The sequence below is a fragment of the Pieris brassicae genome, chromosome 3, assembly GCF_905147105.1.
Source record: "Pieris brassicae chromosome 3, ilPieBrab1.1, whole genome shotgun sequence".
Classification (NCBI taxonomy): domain Eukaryota; kingdom Metazoa; phylum Arthropoda; class Insecta; order Lepidoptera; family Pieridae; genus Pieris; species Pieris brassicae.
The window spans coordinates 16,027,528-16,045,295 of record NC_059667.1 but is presented as its reverse complement, the minus strand read 5'-3'; the positions used below and the strand labels follow the sequence as shown (position 1 = coordinate 16,045,295).

The 17,768-nt window shown below is 32.3% G+C and overlaps 4 protein-coding genes across 8 annotated transcripts; 1 reads left to right on the top strand and 3 right to left on the bottom strand.

Moving 5' to 3' along the window:
- Positions 1-52: 52 nt before the first annotated feature.
- LOC123707063 (40S ribosomal protein S17) lies at positions 53-1,500 on the bottom strand. The gene is made up of 3 exons (XM_045656838.1): positions 1,387-1,500; positions 1,095-1,246; positions 53-325 (listed from the first exon to the last, which is right to left on the bottom strand). Exons 1-3 carry the CDS (start codon positions 1,387-1,389, stop codon positions 79-81), a joined length of 402 nt encoding a protein of 133 aa, XP_045512794.1. The 5' UTR covers positions 1,390-1,500; the 3' UTR covers positions 53-78.
- Positions 1,501-2,460: 960 nt separating this feature from the next.
- Positions 2,461-6,941, top strand: LOC123707062 (46 kDa FK506-binding nuclear protein). The gene is made up of 8 exons (XM_045656837.1): positions 2,461-2,643; positions 3,042-3,269; positions 3,347-3,519; positions 5,127-5,272; positions 5,379-5,598; positions 5,693-5,869; positions 5,976-6,148; positions 6,404-6,941. The coding sequence occupies exons 1-8, from the start codon at positions 2,634-2,636 to the stop codon at positions 6,483-6,485; spliced, it is 1,209 nt and encodes a 402-aa protein (XP_045512793.1). The 5' UTR covers positions 2,461-2,633; the 3' UTR covers positions 6,486-6,941.
- Positions 6,942-7,358: 417 nt separating this feature from the next.
- Positions 7,359-7,881, bottom strand: LOC123707160 (UPF0729 protein AAEL015238). The gene has a single exon (XM_045656991.1). The coding sequence runs from the start codon at positions 7,670-7,672 to the stop codon at positions 7,415-7,417; it is 258 nt and encodes an 85-aa protein (XP_045512947.1). The 5' UTR covers positions 7,673-7,881; the 3' UTR covers positions 7,359-7,414.
- A 2,561-nt stretch (positions 7,882-10,442) lies between these two features.
- LOC123707527 (protein AF-9 homolog) lies at positions 10,443-16,183 on the bottom strand. 5 transcript variants are annotated; one of them, XM_045657632.1, is made up of 5 exons: positions 16,077-16,175; positions 15,917-16,002; positions 12,455-12,551; positions 12,203-12,401; positions 10,443-11,661 (listed from the first exon to the last, which is right to left on the bottom strand). In XM_045657632.1, exons 2-5 carry the CDS (start codon positions 15,925-15,927, stop codon positions 11,033-11,035), a joined length of 936 nt encoding a protein of 311 aa, XP_045513588.1. In that variant the 5' UTR covers positions 15,928-16,002; positions 16,077-16,175; the 3' UTR covers positions 10,443-11,032. The 5 variants fall into 5 exon arrangements, with proteins under 5 accessions (XP_045513588.1, XP_045513589.1, XP_045513592.1 ...); XM_045657633.1 differs by lacking the exons at positions 15,917-16,002; positions 16,077-16,175 and adding an exon at positions 13,679-14,590 and having other exon boundaries at positions 10,446-11,661; XM_045657636.1 differs by lacking the exons at positions 12,455-12,551; positions 15,917-16,002; positions 16,077-16,175 and adding exons at positions 12,796-12,855; positions 13,679-14,589 and having other exon boundaries at positions 10,446-11,661; positions 12,203-12,389.
- Positions 16,184-17,768: the final 1,585 nt, after the last annotated feature.

Here is a 17,768-nt window from a genome sequence, read left to right as displayed (position 1 = left end):
GATCATTTGTAATAAAATATGTAAGTTATGTTTGTTAATATTTAAACAACAGTAATATTTTAATAATATTTATTATCCTTAATTACGTCTACCACCATATCCACCCTGTGTAGCAGGTTGGGTGAGTTGAAGGCCATTAATGTTGTTAAAATCTAACATTTTCAACATGTCCTTGGTATCAGGATCAACTTCAATGATATCATGTTCCAAGGCGGAGACCTCAGGAACATAGTTATCACGTCTTTCACGCTCCTCTTCTTGCAATTTGATGGAGATACCACGTACTTGGGAATGTCTAAGACGTCTCATCAAATGGGTGGCAAATCTGAAATATAATTGTATGTTTCATAAATTTTAGCACACAGTACAAAATGCAGGTATAATTGATCCTGTACAAAATGCAGGTATAATTGATCCTAACTAACTAAATCAATTAGTAAATCTACACATTCAACAAGATAATGAGCTAATTTTAATGAAATGGTCACCCATTTCTAACTTGTTTAAAAAAGGTAGGTATAATTGACCACTCCTTTTAAGTCAACTTTTGTAAATATTTATAAACTATTGTCTTTTAATTTATAACTTAAATACAATATGAATTTTGCCATTATTAACAATAAACAACATCACTTCAAATTATTATTCTACATATAGGCAAACTTGTTTCAGTCATGTAGTTTTCAGAATTACTTATTTTTATTATTTTACAGAATTAGTAAAAAAATATTGTTTCTAACAAGTTTTTTAAGTTATTCAAAGTTTAAGGTAAAATCTTAAATTAGTTTATTGATATAAAAAAAAAAATATTATTATTATAGAGAATTTACGAGTTTTATGAGCAGTGTTTGAGTTTGGCAATTATATAGTACATAGTGTATATAAGTAAAAATACCGTTTTAATTAATAATCATTTCTACGAGATATTTATTTACTTCTAATGTATTATGATAAAATATACAAAATTATTGATTAAGAAATAAAATTAATCAATACTACCCTATGATTCTCTTGATGTTTTATTTAATTTCAGTCGGGTATTGTACTAAATTATAATAAAACAAATTTGAATTGAGGTTAGAAAGAAAACTTACCCAGCAATTTTGTTACGAAGAGGCTTGGTGGGTATGATAGCTATTTCTTCACATATTCTCTTGTTTGTATCAAAATCCAATGTGAGTCTGGTGTAGTATTTTTCGATAATAATTTTTGCAGCTTTTTTGACAGTTTTGGTACGTACGCGACCCTAAAATAAATTAATATTAAGGTAAAATACAGCTTTTGGGTGATAGAATGAACCTGGGAAATACGTTGTAAAGCCTAAACTATACTTTATTAATAAGATTAACTTGATTTTATGAGATTAATAATTTTAAAATGCATTACCATGGTGAAAAACCTGCAGCTTTAACTTGACAGATTCACGAAAAGATGGATTGTTTTCAATTTTCAAACTTCAATCGTTATTAGATGACAATATCGTATTATGTCACTGTCAACCTAAAAATAAGAAATAACACACATAGTATACAGATACATAATATTAATAATAACAGTTAAGAGAAAGAGAATATATTTAGCGAATTGGTGACATAGAAAGAGTTCACATGTCATTGGATGGACCATTTTCAGCATATTAACTCGAAAGATTAATGATAAATCTACACCGATCACCGTCGCTAGCGGAAGCGTAGAGTGGTGTAGTAACACCTACATTGTAGGTTGTACACCTGCACCTAAAAATCATTATGATGTCGTCATATCCTGAAAAACGCTAACTACAGTTTACAGTGGTATTAATAAAATAATATCAATTTTCAATAGTGAAATGCATACTGCGTACATGGAAAGCAGCTGAAACAAAGGGATCTTTGCGTTTTTTCTTTCACTTAACCTAATATATTAAATATTTTGGTAAAATGAAATATTTATTTTATAGTTCACTGCTAAAACGAATTAGTTAAAAAACTGTTGATTCTAGAAAAAAATTGACCTCTTCTTTACCTATCGTAAATTTCTGTAAAGAGACTTGGTTCTAAGTTTGACTTCCGTACGTTAAAATTTGCCGTCTCATTTAGATAGTAACGTATAAATTGAAAGTTACGACTTACGACTTACATACCCGTATGATAAAGACACTTTAACGTTTTGGATTCAGGGGGTTTAGTCAAGATGCTTTAACAGTAGTGTATATAGAAAGACGGAAACTTATTTTGTTTTCGACTTTCTACATACTGCACTACCGTTAGGAATCTTGACTAAACCCCCAGTTGAAAGAACGATTGAATGTGTCAGTAATACAGAACCAATAATTGCAAATAAAAAAAAATATCTAACATTTATTAGTAAGTTCCGGAGTCGATTATAATTTTTGTATTATATACCAAGATGGAACTATCATTATCTGTATATGAAGTACGATTATAATATTATTATTCTGTGGTAAGCTGCAAGCGCGCAATCTGCGATTCTGCGGGCCGACATAGGGACTTGCGCACATTTTTAGTTGACATTTCAAGATTTAAGCGTTGAAACGGCTAGATTTTTAACGTACTTTAAAATATTTACCTACTTAAGAAATCGTTAGCCGTAGAATCTTTTAATTACTGAAAATAAGATATACAATCAGCAAAATGTTTTGGGGTAAGTTAAAGAATCATAAATGTGCTACCGGCAACCATACCACCACGTGTCTCATAAAAACTCTACATGACTTTTTTATTCCTAAATAAGTTATTAAAGCAACAGAATTTTGATTTTGAAAGTAGTTTAAGTTAATCGATGAAATTTATAAACGTTTTGACATCGTATGATTATTTCACTAAAATGTCATCCACCGCACACCACGTTCTTGCGAGTGAATATATAACATATTTTCTTATATCCTATAGCCCTCTATGAAATTGTTTTCAGAAATAAAGACATATATCTTATAATTTAACAATTTCTGATATATATGAAACTAAATTCTGTAAGAATCATTCGTCTCCACGTATATGCTTTATAAGCTGTTTGTTACATATTATTTTGAAACTTTATAGGACTTATTATGGAACCAAACAAGCGGTATACACAAATTGTGGATAAACCGTTCCACATCTCACATGCTGCAATGGACATATCAACTGGAGACAATGAACCATGCCAAGTAATGATCGTTGTTGATGGCAAAAATTTCTTAGTATGCACATTACAAAAGAAACAGTCAATTCAGATGCCTCTTGACCTATACTTCAAGACTGGTGAAAATGTAGCTTTTTTGACTAATGGTAAGATAATTTTTGGAATATATATTACTTTTGATTCCATGGTATTGTGTTATATGGTTAAATATTAAAATGATTAGGAAAGTGCAATGTGCATTTGACCGGATATGTGGATCCTGAATTTGATGATGAAATATCTGAGGAGGAAGGCGAAGAAGAGGAAGAGGAAGCAGAGGAACAACAGGAAGCAAAACCAGCTAAAAACAAAAGGAAGTTAGAATCTACTGGTGAATCACAAGCTAAAAAACTGAAGGTAAACTAAATCAAACATGTATAATTTATAAAATCTTTCTCAACAATTTATGAAACTCGAGTGACAAAACTTATTGAGGTTAGGTATTTTATATTTTTCTCACCCTTTCCTTCCTGTATCTTTATAAGACTTTTTGTAAACAGAAAATTAGAATTATGTGTAGTATATTATTTGATAGTAGGTTGATAACAAACACAATTATTTAGGTCTTCATGTGAAATCCTAAAGATCTATTTCTATTTTTCACAGAAGTGTACTTTATTTTTTGTGCACATGGTAGATGCATTTCTATATATTCACAGTTGATCAATTGAAGTCAATGCTAATATTTGTTGTAACATATCTCATGGGGTCTTTCTGCAACTGGTTTGATGTATTATCTTTTGAGTCATTCTAATTTACTGAATTTGTCCTGTTTCTTTTTAATTTCATACTTTGTATGTTAAGTAAATACTTCTGATGATAAATAAATACTTTTTCTGGCCTGTTGTGATATAATCAACCAGATAATTAACCAGAAAATTGGCCTCAATCTAATAGAGAAAAATGCAATGGTCTACAAGATGGACAGAAATGGAATGAAATGAGATGAAGAAGATGAGTCTATATATATATTTAAATGGATTTATTAAAGAAAATAAATTTAAATTTCAAAAAGTGTAGTTAATGTTACAGGAAATATAGGTATAATAATGGCCTTGATTCTGCACGACTGCAGCATCATGGTCGAAAGATCCACTGTATGGTAACCCTGTTTGTCAAGGTTGTTGCCTCCAAGTGCATTGTGACACTCCAGTGCCAGTTTTCTGCTTGCCTTTTTATGTACTAGCACGATCAGCACAGATGCACTGTTAGCAACTAAAAAGTTAATAATTCTAGAGAGTTCTATGAAGTTTATAGTATCTGTCTAGTAAATCAGTTTGGCTTAAAGGTCTCGTTACCAGGCCATAAAATTATTTTAAAAAAAAAAGTAAATCAGCTTGGATTCTATCTTTATATTATGAAAGCTTTTCAGTGACATTATGTCCGCAATCTCCGCAAAAACATAATATGAAATTAGCATTTTTTATGAGAGAACAAAAAGTACATTTTTTTTTAAAATCTAAGTATATGCCATTGCTATCTATGCACTTTTGCCATCTTAAAGGTAGATTGATCCCGTTACAAAAAAGTCTTGCCAAACCATTTTGAAAAAATAATCTATTGCAACAAGGACCAGGTAGTATTGTGGATGTCTAAGACATTCCAATTGAAGCTCCCCCTAATTTGGAAGCAGTGTGTGGTCTAGCATTGTTGTGAAGCAGCAGTAGCCTAGAGTGATTGACCAGCCTTGGTTGTTTAGCAGCTATCTTTTCCAACATGCTTTGCAGTTGCTTACAATAGATATCTGCATTAATCGTCTGGCCAGATTTAATAAAATTATTGTAAACGACCCCGGCACTAGTCCACCAAGTAACTTTTTTTAACGCAATATTTCATTTCATTTCCATTTTCTGTGACACAAAGAAAAAAACTTTCTAAACAAAATTTTGCTACTATGAAGTCTCTTGTACTAGCTTATTATGATATATACCATATTTATAACTAACAAATTAATTTATACACAGAAGGGCCAAAAAGCAGCTGCTGCTGATGACAGTTCAGACTCGGATGAAAACAATGACCAATTGCAGAAGTTCCTAAATGGTGAAGATATTGATAGCGATGAAAATGATGAGTCTTTCAAAGTAAATACATCTGCAGAGGCTGACAGGTAGAATTTCAATTTTTAATTGACATTTATTATCATGATCATGCAGTGATTTATAAATAATAATATACTGATGTCTGTAATAACCAAAATATGTTTTCTGTTAAAGTGATGAAGAGGAGAGTGATGATGATGAAGAGGAAGCAGAGGAAGAGGAAGAAGACGATGAGGAAGATGAAGCTGAGACATCTAAAGCATCATCTATGGAGACAAGCAAGGATGATAGCCAGGTTGACATGAGTAAGCTCACCAAAAACCAAAAGAAACGCCTGAAAAAGAAACTACAGAAAGAAAAGCAAGGGCAAGTGAATGGTGTTGATAAGGCTAAGGTAACTAAATAAAATATTAATAACCCATAAAATGAAAAAAAATAATTTTTTTTCAATCTGACTACTAAAATTTTGTTTATATTTGCATTTGCAGAAAGAAAAGCCTGAGGTACAAAAACAAGAAAAAAAGAAGCCAGAAGGCAAAAAAGAAAAAGAGTCCCCGGTAGTTGCTACTGAAAAAAAGGAAAAGAAGTCACTCAGTGGTGGTGTTTTTGTTGAAGATGTTAAAGTAGGCTCAGGACCTGTAGCTAAACCTGGTAAAACTGTAATGGTGGGTAATCTCAAAATTGTGTGATATAGGTTAAAAATGCATAATATAACTTATCAGGAAAATATATAACTTATCAGGAAAATAAAATGTTTTAAATAATTTTTAGGTGTATTACGAAGGAAGATTAAAACAAAACAACAAGATGTTTGATAACTGTGTAAAGGGACCTGGATTTAAGTTCAGATTAGGTGGAAAAGAGGTGATTGCAGGATGGGATGTTGGTGTTGCTGGTATGAAAGTTGGTGGCAAGAGGAAAATTGTCTGTCCGCCCGCTATGGCGTGAGTATTTAGTAATATAAAGCGTATGCCTAGTTATTGTAATGTAATTATACAATATAATAAAAACCAATAGAATTTAACATAGAGAAAACAGTGAAACAAACATATTTATATATTTTCCAATACAGTTTACATATAGTAAAGTTTTGATTGTGTAAACTGTGAGGAACCTTGTTGCTAACCAACCTAGTTTGACTAACCTTATTATGTGGCACTTTCTTGTTCAACAAAAGTAAGATTTCTTTTCTTTTTTAGGTATGGTGCTAAAGGATCACCTCCAGTTATTCCACCAAATTCAACGCTAGTTTTTGAAGTAGAACTTAAGAATGTAAAATAAAATGTTAAGATCCCTTGTTTTATGTTACTCTTTGATTATTATATAATATTGACACACTCAAGAGTGTGGAAAATGTTCCAGAGTTGCCATTTGTCATCTTGTAAAGTGTGAAAGCTTTTTATACATAATCATTCTTTTAAGTGATTTGTTTCTTTATACCATTAACATTCTTGAAAACTGTAACTACATAGATTTCCAGATAAATGTTCATTCCTATTTTGTCAAATAATGAAGACTTGGGTTTTCAGTTTTGGATAAGAACCTTTAAATGTGTTGTTAGTGTAGCTAGTTTATTTGTCTTAAAATACAAAAAGTTTTTTGTTTAAGTTCATATTTGCTTATTGTTTTTGATGTACTTGTCTGTCTAAAATCTGTTGTCATTAACTGATAGGTTAATGTAATGCTCTAATTACTCTTAATTGACATAAACTAAGCGGAAATAAATTTGATTTAATATTTTTTATTTTCTTACAACCTTATTTGCATATATCTGGGTAACTATTTAAAAATGCAGCTTCCATGATTTCTTGTTTAGAATGAATTGTTTAAAGAACTACACCTATTTTGATTCATTCCTGATGATCAGACTTCTTTTATTTTTTGAATATGCCTGAATTCATTAGGTTCCTAGTTATTTTATATGCTAGCTGCAGACTTAAATATAAAAAGTCTTTTACTATACTTATGTTCCAGTCCAATACAAATATAGCAATTATTTGTCATGGATAACAACAATCAACATTGCTTTGGAGTCTAAATGTTCTATGCTTTTTATAGAGTACTTAAAGTAAAACTACAAATTTATCAGTCGTAATTATTATTAAGTGTAGAAATCAATATTTTCTTTTTCCTCTAACAATAATAACAAGGCTGTCCTGAAATGTCTTTAAACATTTTATTTAGTGTAAATAATAAATTATCAGTTATTTTTAATCCGTCTTAAGCCTCGCATCTGGAGTTTTTTCAATTTTGGAAACGTTGGCAGGTACCTTGTCAACATTGTCAGCAACTTTATTTTTCTTAAAAGCACAAACACCACCTTCACACTTAAATGGGAATTCAGTTGTTGTATTTCCGTCCGCATTTTTAACAGCCCATGGGTTCCAAAAACGTAAAACATAAGGCTGAATAAACTTGTGCCATAAGAATAGCAGAACTGGAACGATAAAACATGGGACACAAACCATTTTTGTTGAAAAATGTACTTTCAACTGGGTTTAGAATTCGGTTATCTCGCGTTCGAATATCTATATGAAATAATATATTAGATTAAGAGAGATTATTACGAAGCACTTTAAGGTTGTGAAGTTAATGATTTTATGAAATGCAATTTTTAGCTTTTTCTAAGTTTTCAATTTTGACCGAAATTAGAAACGAATGACAAGACAAGGTCCCATCGAATTTTCTGAAATGCCAATTGTCTATAAATAATAGTAATTGTCAAACTCAAATTCCAGCCATAACACAGATTATAATTTTATTATTTTTAACTTGCAGATTTGTAGTTGAAATATAAGGTAGTAAGGTGTAGGTAAAAGTCTCAAATAAAGTCATACAGGACCTATCTCATTTTCTATTATATGAATAATAATAATATCATCAAAAAGCTAAAAATGTTTTTAGCCAATCGATATTATAATTTTTTGGCGGATTCCCCAACGCCTTAACCGCCTAGCCCACATGTTCATAGTACTACATGGTGTACTACAGGAACATGGTATAACATAGAATGGATGGGCTAAATTAGTAAATGTACAATAAGTTGGTCTTTTACTTTCTTAAACCATCTTATTGCGTAATGTGGACGATACACGATCCAATCGTGTATCGTCCTCTATCGATATTACGTATGATCCTATTTTTACGTTAGATTAGATTATTTCTTTATTACGTATGATCCTATTTTTCCTCCTGAATTCCTTAAATCTACAACTCTCCTGCGGTTCAGTAAAAACATGCCACTTCAACATAGTGCTTTAGGAGTCGGTTTTCATAAAAAGCGACTTTTTTTAATACAAGAATTACTTATTACGGATATATTTATTGTTATTAATGTTTATTGTTTTTTTAATTATTAGTTAACTTCAAAACGTTTACAATACAAAAAGCATAAATAACTTGTCAAAAACATACAGCCTAGTCTAAAGCTGGGTACTGACCAACTGTACTAGGTGTAATGTAACATGTTGCATAGCGAGCATTTGTGCAGTCAGTACGTAGTGTTATGAGGAAACCAGCTACCAACGAGCCGCTCGTTACTCGCATTGAGTGCTCCACCCAGATGTTAGATTTTATGCAAATCCTTTCAGTGTTAGGCGGTTCAGTCAGTATGCTGTAAAAACTCGTGCTAATTCAAAGCTATGATACTTATACTGGATAGAAATACACTTCGTGCCACAACGCTACTAAGTACTGCAAGATCATTTTGAGCCTAATTCTTGTCAGCATACATACCCTTGCTGAATAATGCATTCAGCAACTTCATTACAAATATTGTGAGTCCTTCTTTTAGCCCTTCGCGGTCTTATTTCCAAGTGTAACATTCTAGTCATATCATTATTACTTTCTCTCCCGTTTTTGATTAATCGTTTGATTCTTCGTGGAAGCTACCTGCAGGGGTCTATATAAGATGAGCATTATTACCTTTTCTTTAAAAAAAAAATTGTAAAGGTATCTTATTGCTGTGACGACAGATGGCACGGCTTTCGGTTCTAACATCATTGGTTTCCGCAAAACAGTCAATGTTTCAAGTTTGTCGTTTAATTCACAGTTGTTGAAAACGATTTAGGATCAAGTGATGCCGGGCATCAGATATTCTGCCTTGACATATTGGATACGTTTACATGCAAAAAGTTGCGTCAACAACTACCAGTAATTCGATGCTGAAGAAACCCTTGTAATTAATCTTCCTCTGGTGGTGCCTGCACATCGGAAGTGTATTTTATAATGTATATATGTATTCCACAAAGTACCATAGTCATTTGATACAACCAGCCATTGCTGCGGTGTTTCTGGCATTAGATGCCATAATGATTTATATTTATTTTCAACTACGTGACGGTGCTTGAAACACGCGATACTCGTTGTAATCCGCTTGCCCAAAAAAGCGACATAGAATGCTCTATGAATCCAAAAAGGAAGCAAGCAGTAGCCCGAAACCCGGAAGAGATAATGGCATCTACTTTTAATATTCTAAAAAAGGAAAACCGCACTAACTTCGCATAAACTTGACGAATGTAAAACCTTTGGTATTTTTTGGCAAACAAATTAGGATCTTATTCAAAGACAACTAAAATACATGAGCAGCATTACATATCAAATATTGTTTAGTGCTGAAGATTTGTTATCTTCACAAGGATACTTTACTGGTCGTGTGCAACTTCAAGAGCCGCATCGATGCCACAGAAAAGCCCTAAAGCAACTGCATATCGTACGTCCAATCAAAATTGATTCAGATACGTTATAATAAGATTGAACAAAAGCTGTACACATAGAGAAACTCCAGCGCGCATTTTTTTATCTACTCCGATACGATAAAAATAATGCGCGCGTCCTTATGCTAACAACAAAGGGAGCGAGCGCGAGAGTGTGGTTGCTTCTTTCATCGCGTTCTTTGATCCGGGCCCGAATAATTAAAACCCAAGGGCAATTGCATAATTAGCGCCTTCTTTTATTTTTGTTGAACCTTGACTACAATAACATATCTAATACTAAAAAATAGCTTTTAACCAACTTCAAAATGTTCTCAATTATTTGATTAAGATTCTCAATTATTAAAACATGCCATCATGAGTACGATAAACATCAAAATTAAATTATAACTACATTTCCGTCACAAAAAATATTATTCTTTAAGTCTCCGCTTGACTGGGCTTAGATTTTAGATTGCCATAGATACAAAACAAAATAAGGAAACGTTTTATTCTCAACGAAAAACTTTTTATTCTTATAGAAATATAATTGGAGTCTCCGGTAAAATAAATAAAACAACATATCTTATAACTTAGGACTACAAAAATTTTAACTAAAACATTAAACTTTCCGAATTATCATAGTCATAAATTATTTTCGAAATGATCATTTTTTATAACAAAACAAAATCCTTACTATAAAAACAAAACGCATTTAGTTTTACCATTTAAATTTACGTAAAAGTACCCTGTAATGAGTGTAAAATGTACGATATTTTTTTACATATTTGACTTTTGAGCACAATACCTATTTCATTATTCGTTAGATTTAGCTTATTTATATTAAGAACTTCAATATTACATTAATATAATGTTAATTAAAAAAAACTATTTATCAAGTAAATAATTCTGAGATCTTCATCACAGCACGCTTTAAAAATTATTTAACAAACAATATTTTGTATGTTAGATCCTAGGTAATGTATAAAAAAATATTCTATAACCCCAAGGGTAACATTAAAACGTGTAAATAAATTCTAGTTTAAGAATAATTTCTCAAATTTGCACATACAATCGTGTGAAAAAATATAATATTTCTCTATTCTAATGGCACAAATATGTCGATTGCAAGGCACGTTATAACACCGTATAATCCGTTTTCACATCTCCGAGGGCACCGCGTAGGGATATCGGTAGCTCTGGCACTCTATAAATTGGATCTGAAAACGAGGGCAACTTAATCGCATTCAAGGACTTCTCGTAACTATTGAATGACAAATACAAGTGCGAGACTCGTTCAATTTCGTCTTGTGTCATATCAACAGCACGCAATTGTTTCCTAAAATCCGCGTTAATTGAATCTCCACATTTAGGACATATTTCTTCAAGAATGTATTTGGTTTTTGGCGCGTGTTTACAACGAAGTGGCTCCACAAATTTGTACCTTTTAGAGCGTGGTATTTTCAAGTCTTTCTTCTCCTCATCGAACAACACAAGAAGCTTGTGATTGGCATCTGCGGTGCTGGTTCGCGCGATTACCTCACCGCCGCCCTTCATCAAGGCGTTGTATAGCTGCTCCGAGGGGTTGTTTACGTCGTAATAAACGCACCTCGACTCCGAACTAGCCTCGTTGTTATTTTCTATGTGCAGACTGTATCTGAGGCGTATTCTCTTTGGTTTAGTGCTGTACTTTAGGTACACGTGTATCGGGATATCTATGGAGGAGCAGCCCGACTCCTGGATCTCATACGGCGGCTCTTGAAGAACTGGAACAGTTTAATGTTTCATTAACTAATTTGTAATAACGGGTTTAAAGTTATTTGCGTGGCAACTATCAACACCTGCGAGATAACGATATTAAGCGTGTGTATATCATGCGACTGTTTTTAATACTATAAGCATGATTCGCTTCGATATTCAAAGTTAACTTCTCATCATATACTTATTAGACAAAAACCTGTTCCGCTTGATTCTGTCAGCTAACTTGCCGGTCCAGTCGCTTAGACAGCAAGCAAGTGAATATTATTATGAGCAGAAAATTTAATCGGTCGCGGTGTTTTGAAATAATCATTTTTTAATGCATGACGCAGTGGCAACGACTGGTATTAACAATATACTAAATATTATATATTTTTATCAATAGTTTACCTATGTCAAACGTTTCCGAGGTTGGCCGCCGATTTAATTATCATAAAAAGATTTTTAAACCGTAAACCTGTTCTTAGCTGTATATTACAAATGCATTAAAATAATAGAGCAGGACTGTTTTACAGTTTATAAGCCAATATGAATTGAAATAGGCGTTACCTCTCTTAGGATAGACGAAAGCGCTAGCCGGGTAGAGGTGGAAGACGACCTTGTGCACAAAGGCGCTAATGTCGGCGCCGTGCGCGCCTCGCACGAACACGCTCCAGTCGAGTGCCAACGCGCGACCCGATGCGGCGCGACGCGGCTCACACGCATGACCGACCTCAAGCCACACGCGCACACACATCTGAAATAACAGCTATACGTTATAACCCATAGTCGCAGTCGCAGTGCAATTATAATCGCACATACTTTTAGTTTACGATGTGAACGGCTCATTTGATGTTGATTCAAAATCGCCATTTGCCACCCATACTGTGGCTGAATTTGGCGCGCGTTGTCAGCATCACTAAATAAAAAATCTAATATATGATTTTCGTTCCTTATGATAACAACAAAATAAACCGTTTAATATATCTTTACAATTAATTATAAGAGAATACTGCTCTGAGACCTAGTAAAGACAGCATGCGACTATCATCCCTGGGGTCGTACGTTCGATCCCCGGCTATGCACCAATCGACTTTCGTCTTTGTGCGCATTTAACACTCGATTGTAAGGTGAAGGAAAACATCTTGAGATAACCCTCATACCTTAGACCCAAAAGTCGCCAGAGAGTCAGGAACAGAACGTTGATCACCTTACTTACTTGCCTATTAGAAAAAACAAATGATCATGAGACATATACAGATATCTAAGGCCCAGGCCACAAAGGTTGGAGCGCGATTATAATCACTGTAACAGAAAATTTGTATGAAGACTGTTGAATAGATTATTGAAATCGGAACGTGCTATCCTTAATTATCTATGTAATTCACTATTTGTGTAATTTACTTAACAATATTAGGTTACGTTATATATTGCCGGCTATAAGTCACTCGTGTAATGGTCAATAACCAAATGCGGTTAAAATAACTAATTAAATCAATGTTTGATTTGATCAGCTTGATTTATATCAGCTAATAATAGCCGACAGACAACTATGCATCGTTGAATAATGAGACCCTTTAATCACCAATTGCAGACATAATTAAAAACATAAAGAAATGTATTACAGTTCACTGGTTAAATTATTCCATACATTTTATATATAATGTTTATATATTTTTTACACAAATACAAGTATAATACCAAATATATTCTCGAACTTCAATGTTTCCTGATAGGTTACTTTACCAAATGCGAAAGTTTCAAATGACCTTGGCCGTGAGTGCCTGTTGATAATATTACATCACAACACAATGAATGACGCTACGACAATCATTCGCAAATGGCTTAATTGATACAGAATTTAATATTTGATGTATAACAAATAAGCAAAACGAGTAAAGTTAGGTAAATGCACCAAGATCAATTAATATTTAAGAAAATACTACTAGAATACAAAAAATCCTTTTGATGATAAAAAAATCCCATACAAACAAAATATTATTTAATAAGATTTCTATAATTGATTGCTTTATAGTTCTAACATACCAATCTAAATTGTTGAATCCGGAGAATTTTTTTTCGTCGTAAGTTATTTGGCAGATATTAAAGTTCGAAATATTTAGAATACGTAACTCAAAGCATATGCCGTTTTGACTGACGTTTTTTCAATTGATATTCACTTTGATTTAATATATTGTACCTAATATCATCTATTCGTAGTCTGTAGTTAGGTTTTAAAATCTATGTCCGAGCCACCTCTAAGGAGGTTTTTTTGTTTTTTTATGTATATAATTTTGTATATTATGGTAACGAAGTGTAAATAAATAAATAAGAAGTTTATTTTATTTAAGTAATTTAAAAAATATGAACTAATTTAAATGACAAAATAATCACTCAATGACTTTATAGCCAATACTTACTCATATTTAGTTCTACGTGGGTATCCCCATACCTACCACACAACTTATGACCGAACTGCGATTATAGACAAGTAAATAATTGAAATCGGTTATTATTTGTGTAAATTGTAAATAATAATAAATGTAAATTTGTATAAAAATATAATAAGTTGTCAAAAGCTATTTCATATTGACGTTTAATTTCGAACTGATTTATTATATTTCACTAATAATGTAAAGATAAAAGTTAATGAGGATCGAGTTTGTATTATTTTTGTGTCAGCTGTCAAAAATTTCTGCTTCAGAGACAGTAAGTTTGTAAACAGTTTGATCGGAGAATTTAGTTCTTTTAAGCCAAAAAAGTAATCGCTTATTTTGTTTCACGCATCTTTAGATGGTTGAACAATGAACTTTTTACCAGAACGGATATAAAATAAATATTAAAGATTTTGCGATTATTAAACTCTTCATTACAACACAAGTTTGTACTAGAATACAATACTAGTTTTAGAATTTTTTAATAATTAGGAAGACAACTTGGCAAACTTGAAAATTTTATGGCACTAAAGTGATCTCTTGTACTGTAAGGAAAAATAATATAGAATATGGTAAAAAGTGCATGGTCATAACTACAAACAATAGATAATCATAGAATAGAAAAATGAAACTAAACTAAATCAAATATAGACAAAGCATGAAAAAAAATAATATGAAACACGATACATGTTAATTTATCTAGAGGAGAGGGAGGAATACGATGAGTTAATTCTTCAAAAGCGATTTAAAGGAAAAAGTGGGTGCTAAGCGGATAGATACAGGAAGTGAATTCCATAACCTAACTATCCATAAACTAACCTAAATACTGTTAGTTTTTCCAAGAAATGCTAAATTATGAATAGGGGATTTCAAAGATACATCACGATGTTTAGGAGCATAGGCATGCAAGCGTCCATGAATAAATTTAAATTCGTTCTTGAGATTAGGAGCTATCGTATGATGAAGATGATTGTCGTTAACTCAAGTATGAAACCTGAAAACCTACGAATTAAGTTTTATTTTTATTTTATGAGAATTTACATTTATATAGATATTTTAGCGCAAATTTAAATTGTTTAAAATATAGTGTCACTCACGTCATGAATAATTTAATGATATCAATTCTTTACAAGGATAGCTTTAATTGTTTATTTTAAATTTTAATAGTCCACGTCATCTTTATTATATGTACCAAGGTTGGCAGAGTAAATCCGAATTAGGCACTCTAACTTGAAAATATTATATCCAACATTTGTGTTGGAGACGTTTCAAATGATAATTAAAAAAATACTGATTTATATTCTTGAAAACGATCAGGTTGGAATAAATAATGTATCTGAGAATTTATTACCTATACTAAATGTACATAAACTACTATGAAGTATTGGTAAATAAACATATGTCCAAAAGATGTCACTACTTATCATATTTATTTTGTCTAACATTAGCGGCGTTGTGCAATAATTAGCATACTAATCAGGCTGATACGTAATTGTGATAAAAGTTAAATGTATCTAATTACAAGGAAGTGTTCAGGGCGCTCGTGCTATACAATAACACTTAGCAGGTGTATAACACATATCGGAACCAGTTACATTTGGTATGCAGCCGAGCGAGACTAAACGGTCCAACAAATGGATATATAACCATTTATTTAATATCAAATTGATTTGGTCAACGTCCCTACAAGTGCGTCGCACGATAAGGAAAATGTAAATATTGGTCTTATTTAGGCGCTGTCACGTTGGACTTTCCAAGTGATATCATACATTCCGCTTCTAATATTTGCTACGCTGATTTCTTAAAACATGTGACTTGCGCACGCGACTATAATACGTCGATCACTCACCGGCTTCTCATGTTGTTGTCGGAGACCTTCAGTCATTTTCTATTATATGATAAAATCGCCGCTCCTCGTGCGGCGACGGCTGACATCTGTAACAGGCCACCGAGGTCATGTATGATCTTTATGATAAACTAGGTGATCAAATAGTTGAACTAGGTCTCACTTGTATTGTGTTGGTGACAGGCAAAAATGCATGAGGTAGTTATGGGTTAATCGACGGTAATTTAAGCGCGCAGCATGTCTGACATGAAGCCGTGGCCGAGGTGTGTTTATCACTGGTTGCATGAGAGGCAAAGGCCGTGAGTGCTGTGACGTCAGAGTGACGTCGGGCCAGGGCGCTTCCTCCGCACCTCTTGCCTCTGACCGCTAACGCCAGCTGCCGCTGACGCGGTCGTGCGGCGTGCCTCACTGCCGTCTGTACTGCACACATGGTCTGCTGCACGTTGTTTACGCGCCAATATTATTTTGCAAACTGTAATTTGTAAAATAAAATCCTTAACAGTCTAACATTGATTTTAATATTAAAAATAATCCTCCAAGTGGGATTTTTAAAAATAAATAGTTTTAAGTAAAGATTTCTTTTATCCTATACATATTTAATGTCAGAAAAATTATAACAAATATTTGCGCCTTCATTATGTAAATAGCAACCCTTAGTTTCATCGTTACTTATTGAATTTGCGTAATTTTTTTCTAGTTTAGAGTTTTCTAGTATAAAATTTATAGTAATATAGTTACACTCAAAATATAGATATGATATTACTAGAAGTATCTACTTTTGCCGCTATACATGTATGTATATATGTTTGTCCGGATGCCCGGCTCATTGCCTGATAATAATTGCAAAAGCCAAGCCATTGCCATTTACCACTGCACTAAAAATTAATCCGTAGATATATTGCATAAAGATCAATGGCTTGTGTTGAAACAGTATTATTGTTGCCTACAAATTATAAACTAAATCATTTATGTTGTATTTTTTATTATTTGTATATACACTTCCGATTTATATTGATATCTATTTTCATGGGCTATCAAACAATTTGTACTGTATAAAATTTGACTTAGACAGCTGCAGCGCGCATCTCACAAGGTGAGAATGTAACCTGATTGAACTGATACGAATTATAATGTACCTGAAACTCATATCGAGACGATCCTTTGATTTAAATAAGGTGCAATTAGACTGATTTATTTTTTATAAATTAGTAGAATGTTATAGTTTTGTGTAATATTATTAAAATTTCCTAGTTAAGGTATTCACGCATTTCTAGAGAGGAAATACATATACAATAATTTATCAAGTTAAATAATGTTGACAGGTTACTTAACGAATGCTAAATTAACATTATGTCATGTATGTATTGAAAACTTGTTAGATGGTGAGACGTACGTAATGAAGAAATTTAATCTATATTATCTATACTAATACATATTATTAAAACTTAAAACTAATACATTACATATAGTTTATCTGTAAGGGAAATCTCTATATATACTTAATCGATTCTTAACATTATTTCGATAATGAAACACTTTCTGAGAGCCAATTTAGATATGCTAGGAAAAAACCAAAAAGGTTTTTTTAAACTATTTTTAACCATTCTTTAGTATTAGTAGATTTGTTTTGTCTATTGATTAACACCTCGAAGACTAACTACTTCGTAAAATATACAACATTTAAAATCGCTAATAGCAGCTCTAGACCAAACTAATGTCATGCAATTGAGTAAATTTTTGGATTCATCACTTGAATAAAAACGAAATTAGATAAAAGTTAGAGGTGATCTTTTTATCCAGTAATTTATATTATAGTAAATTTTATTAAAAGGGCTAGGATTTTATTACTGTGGCT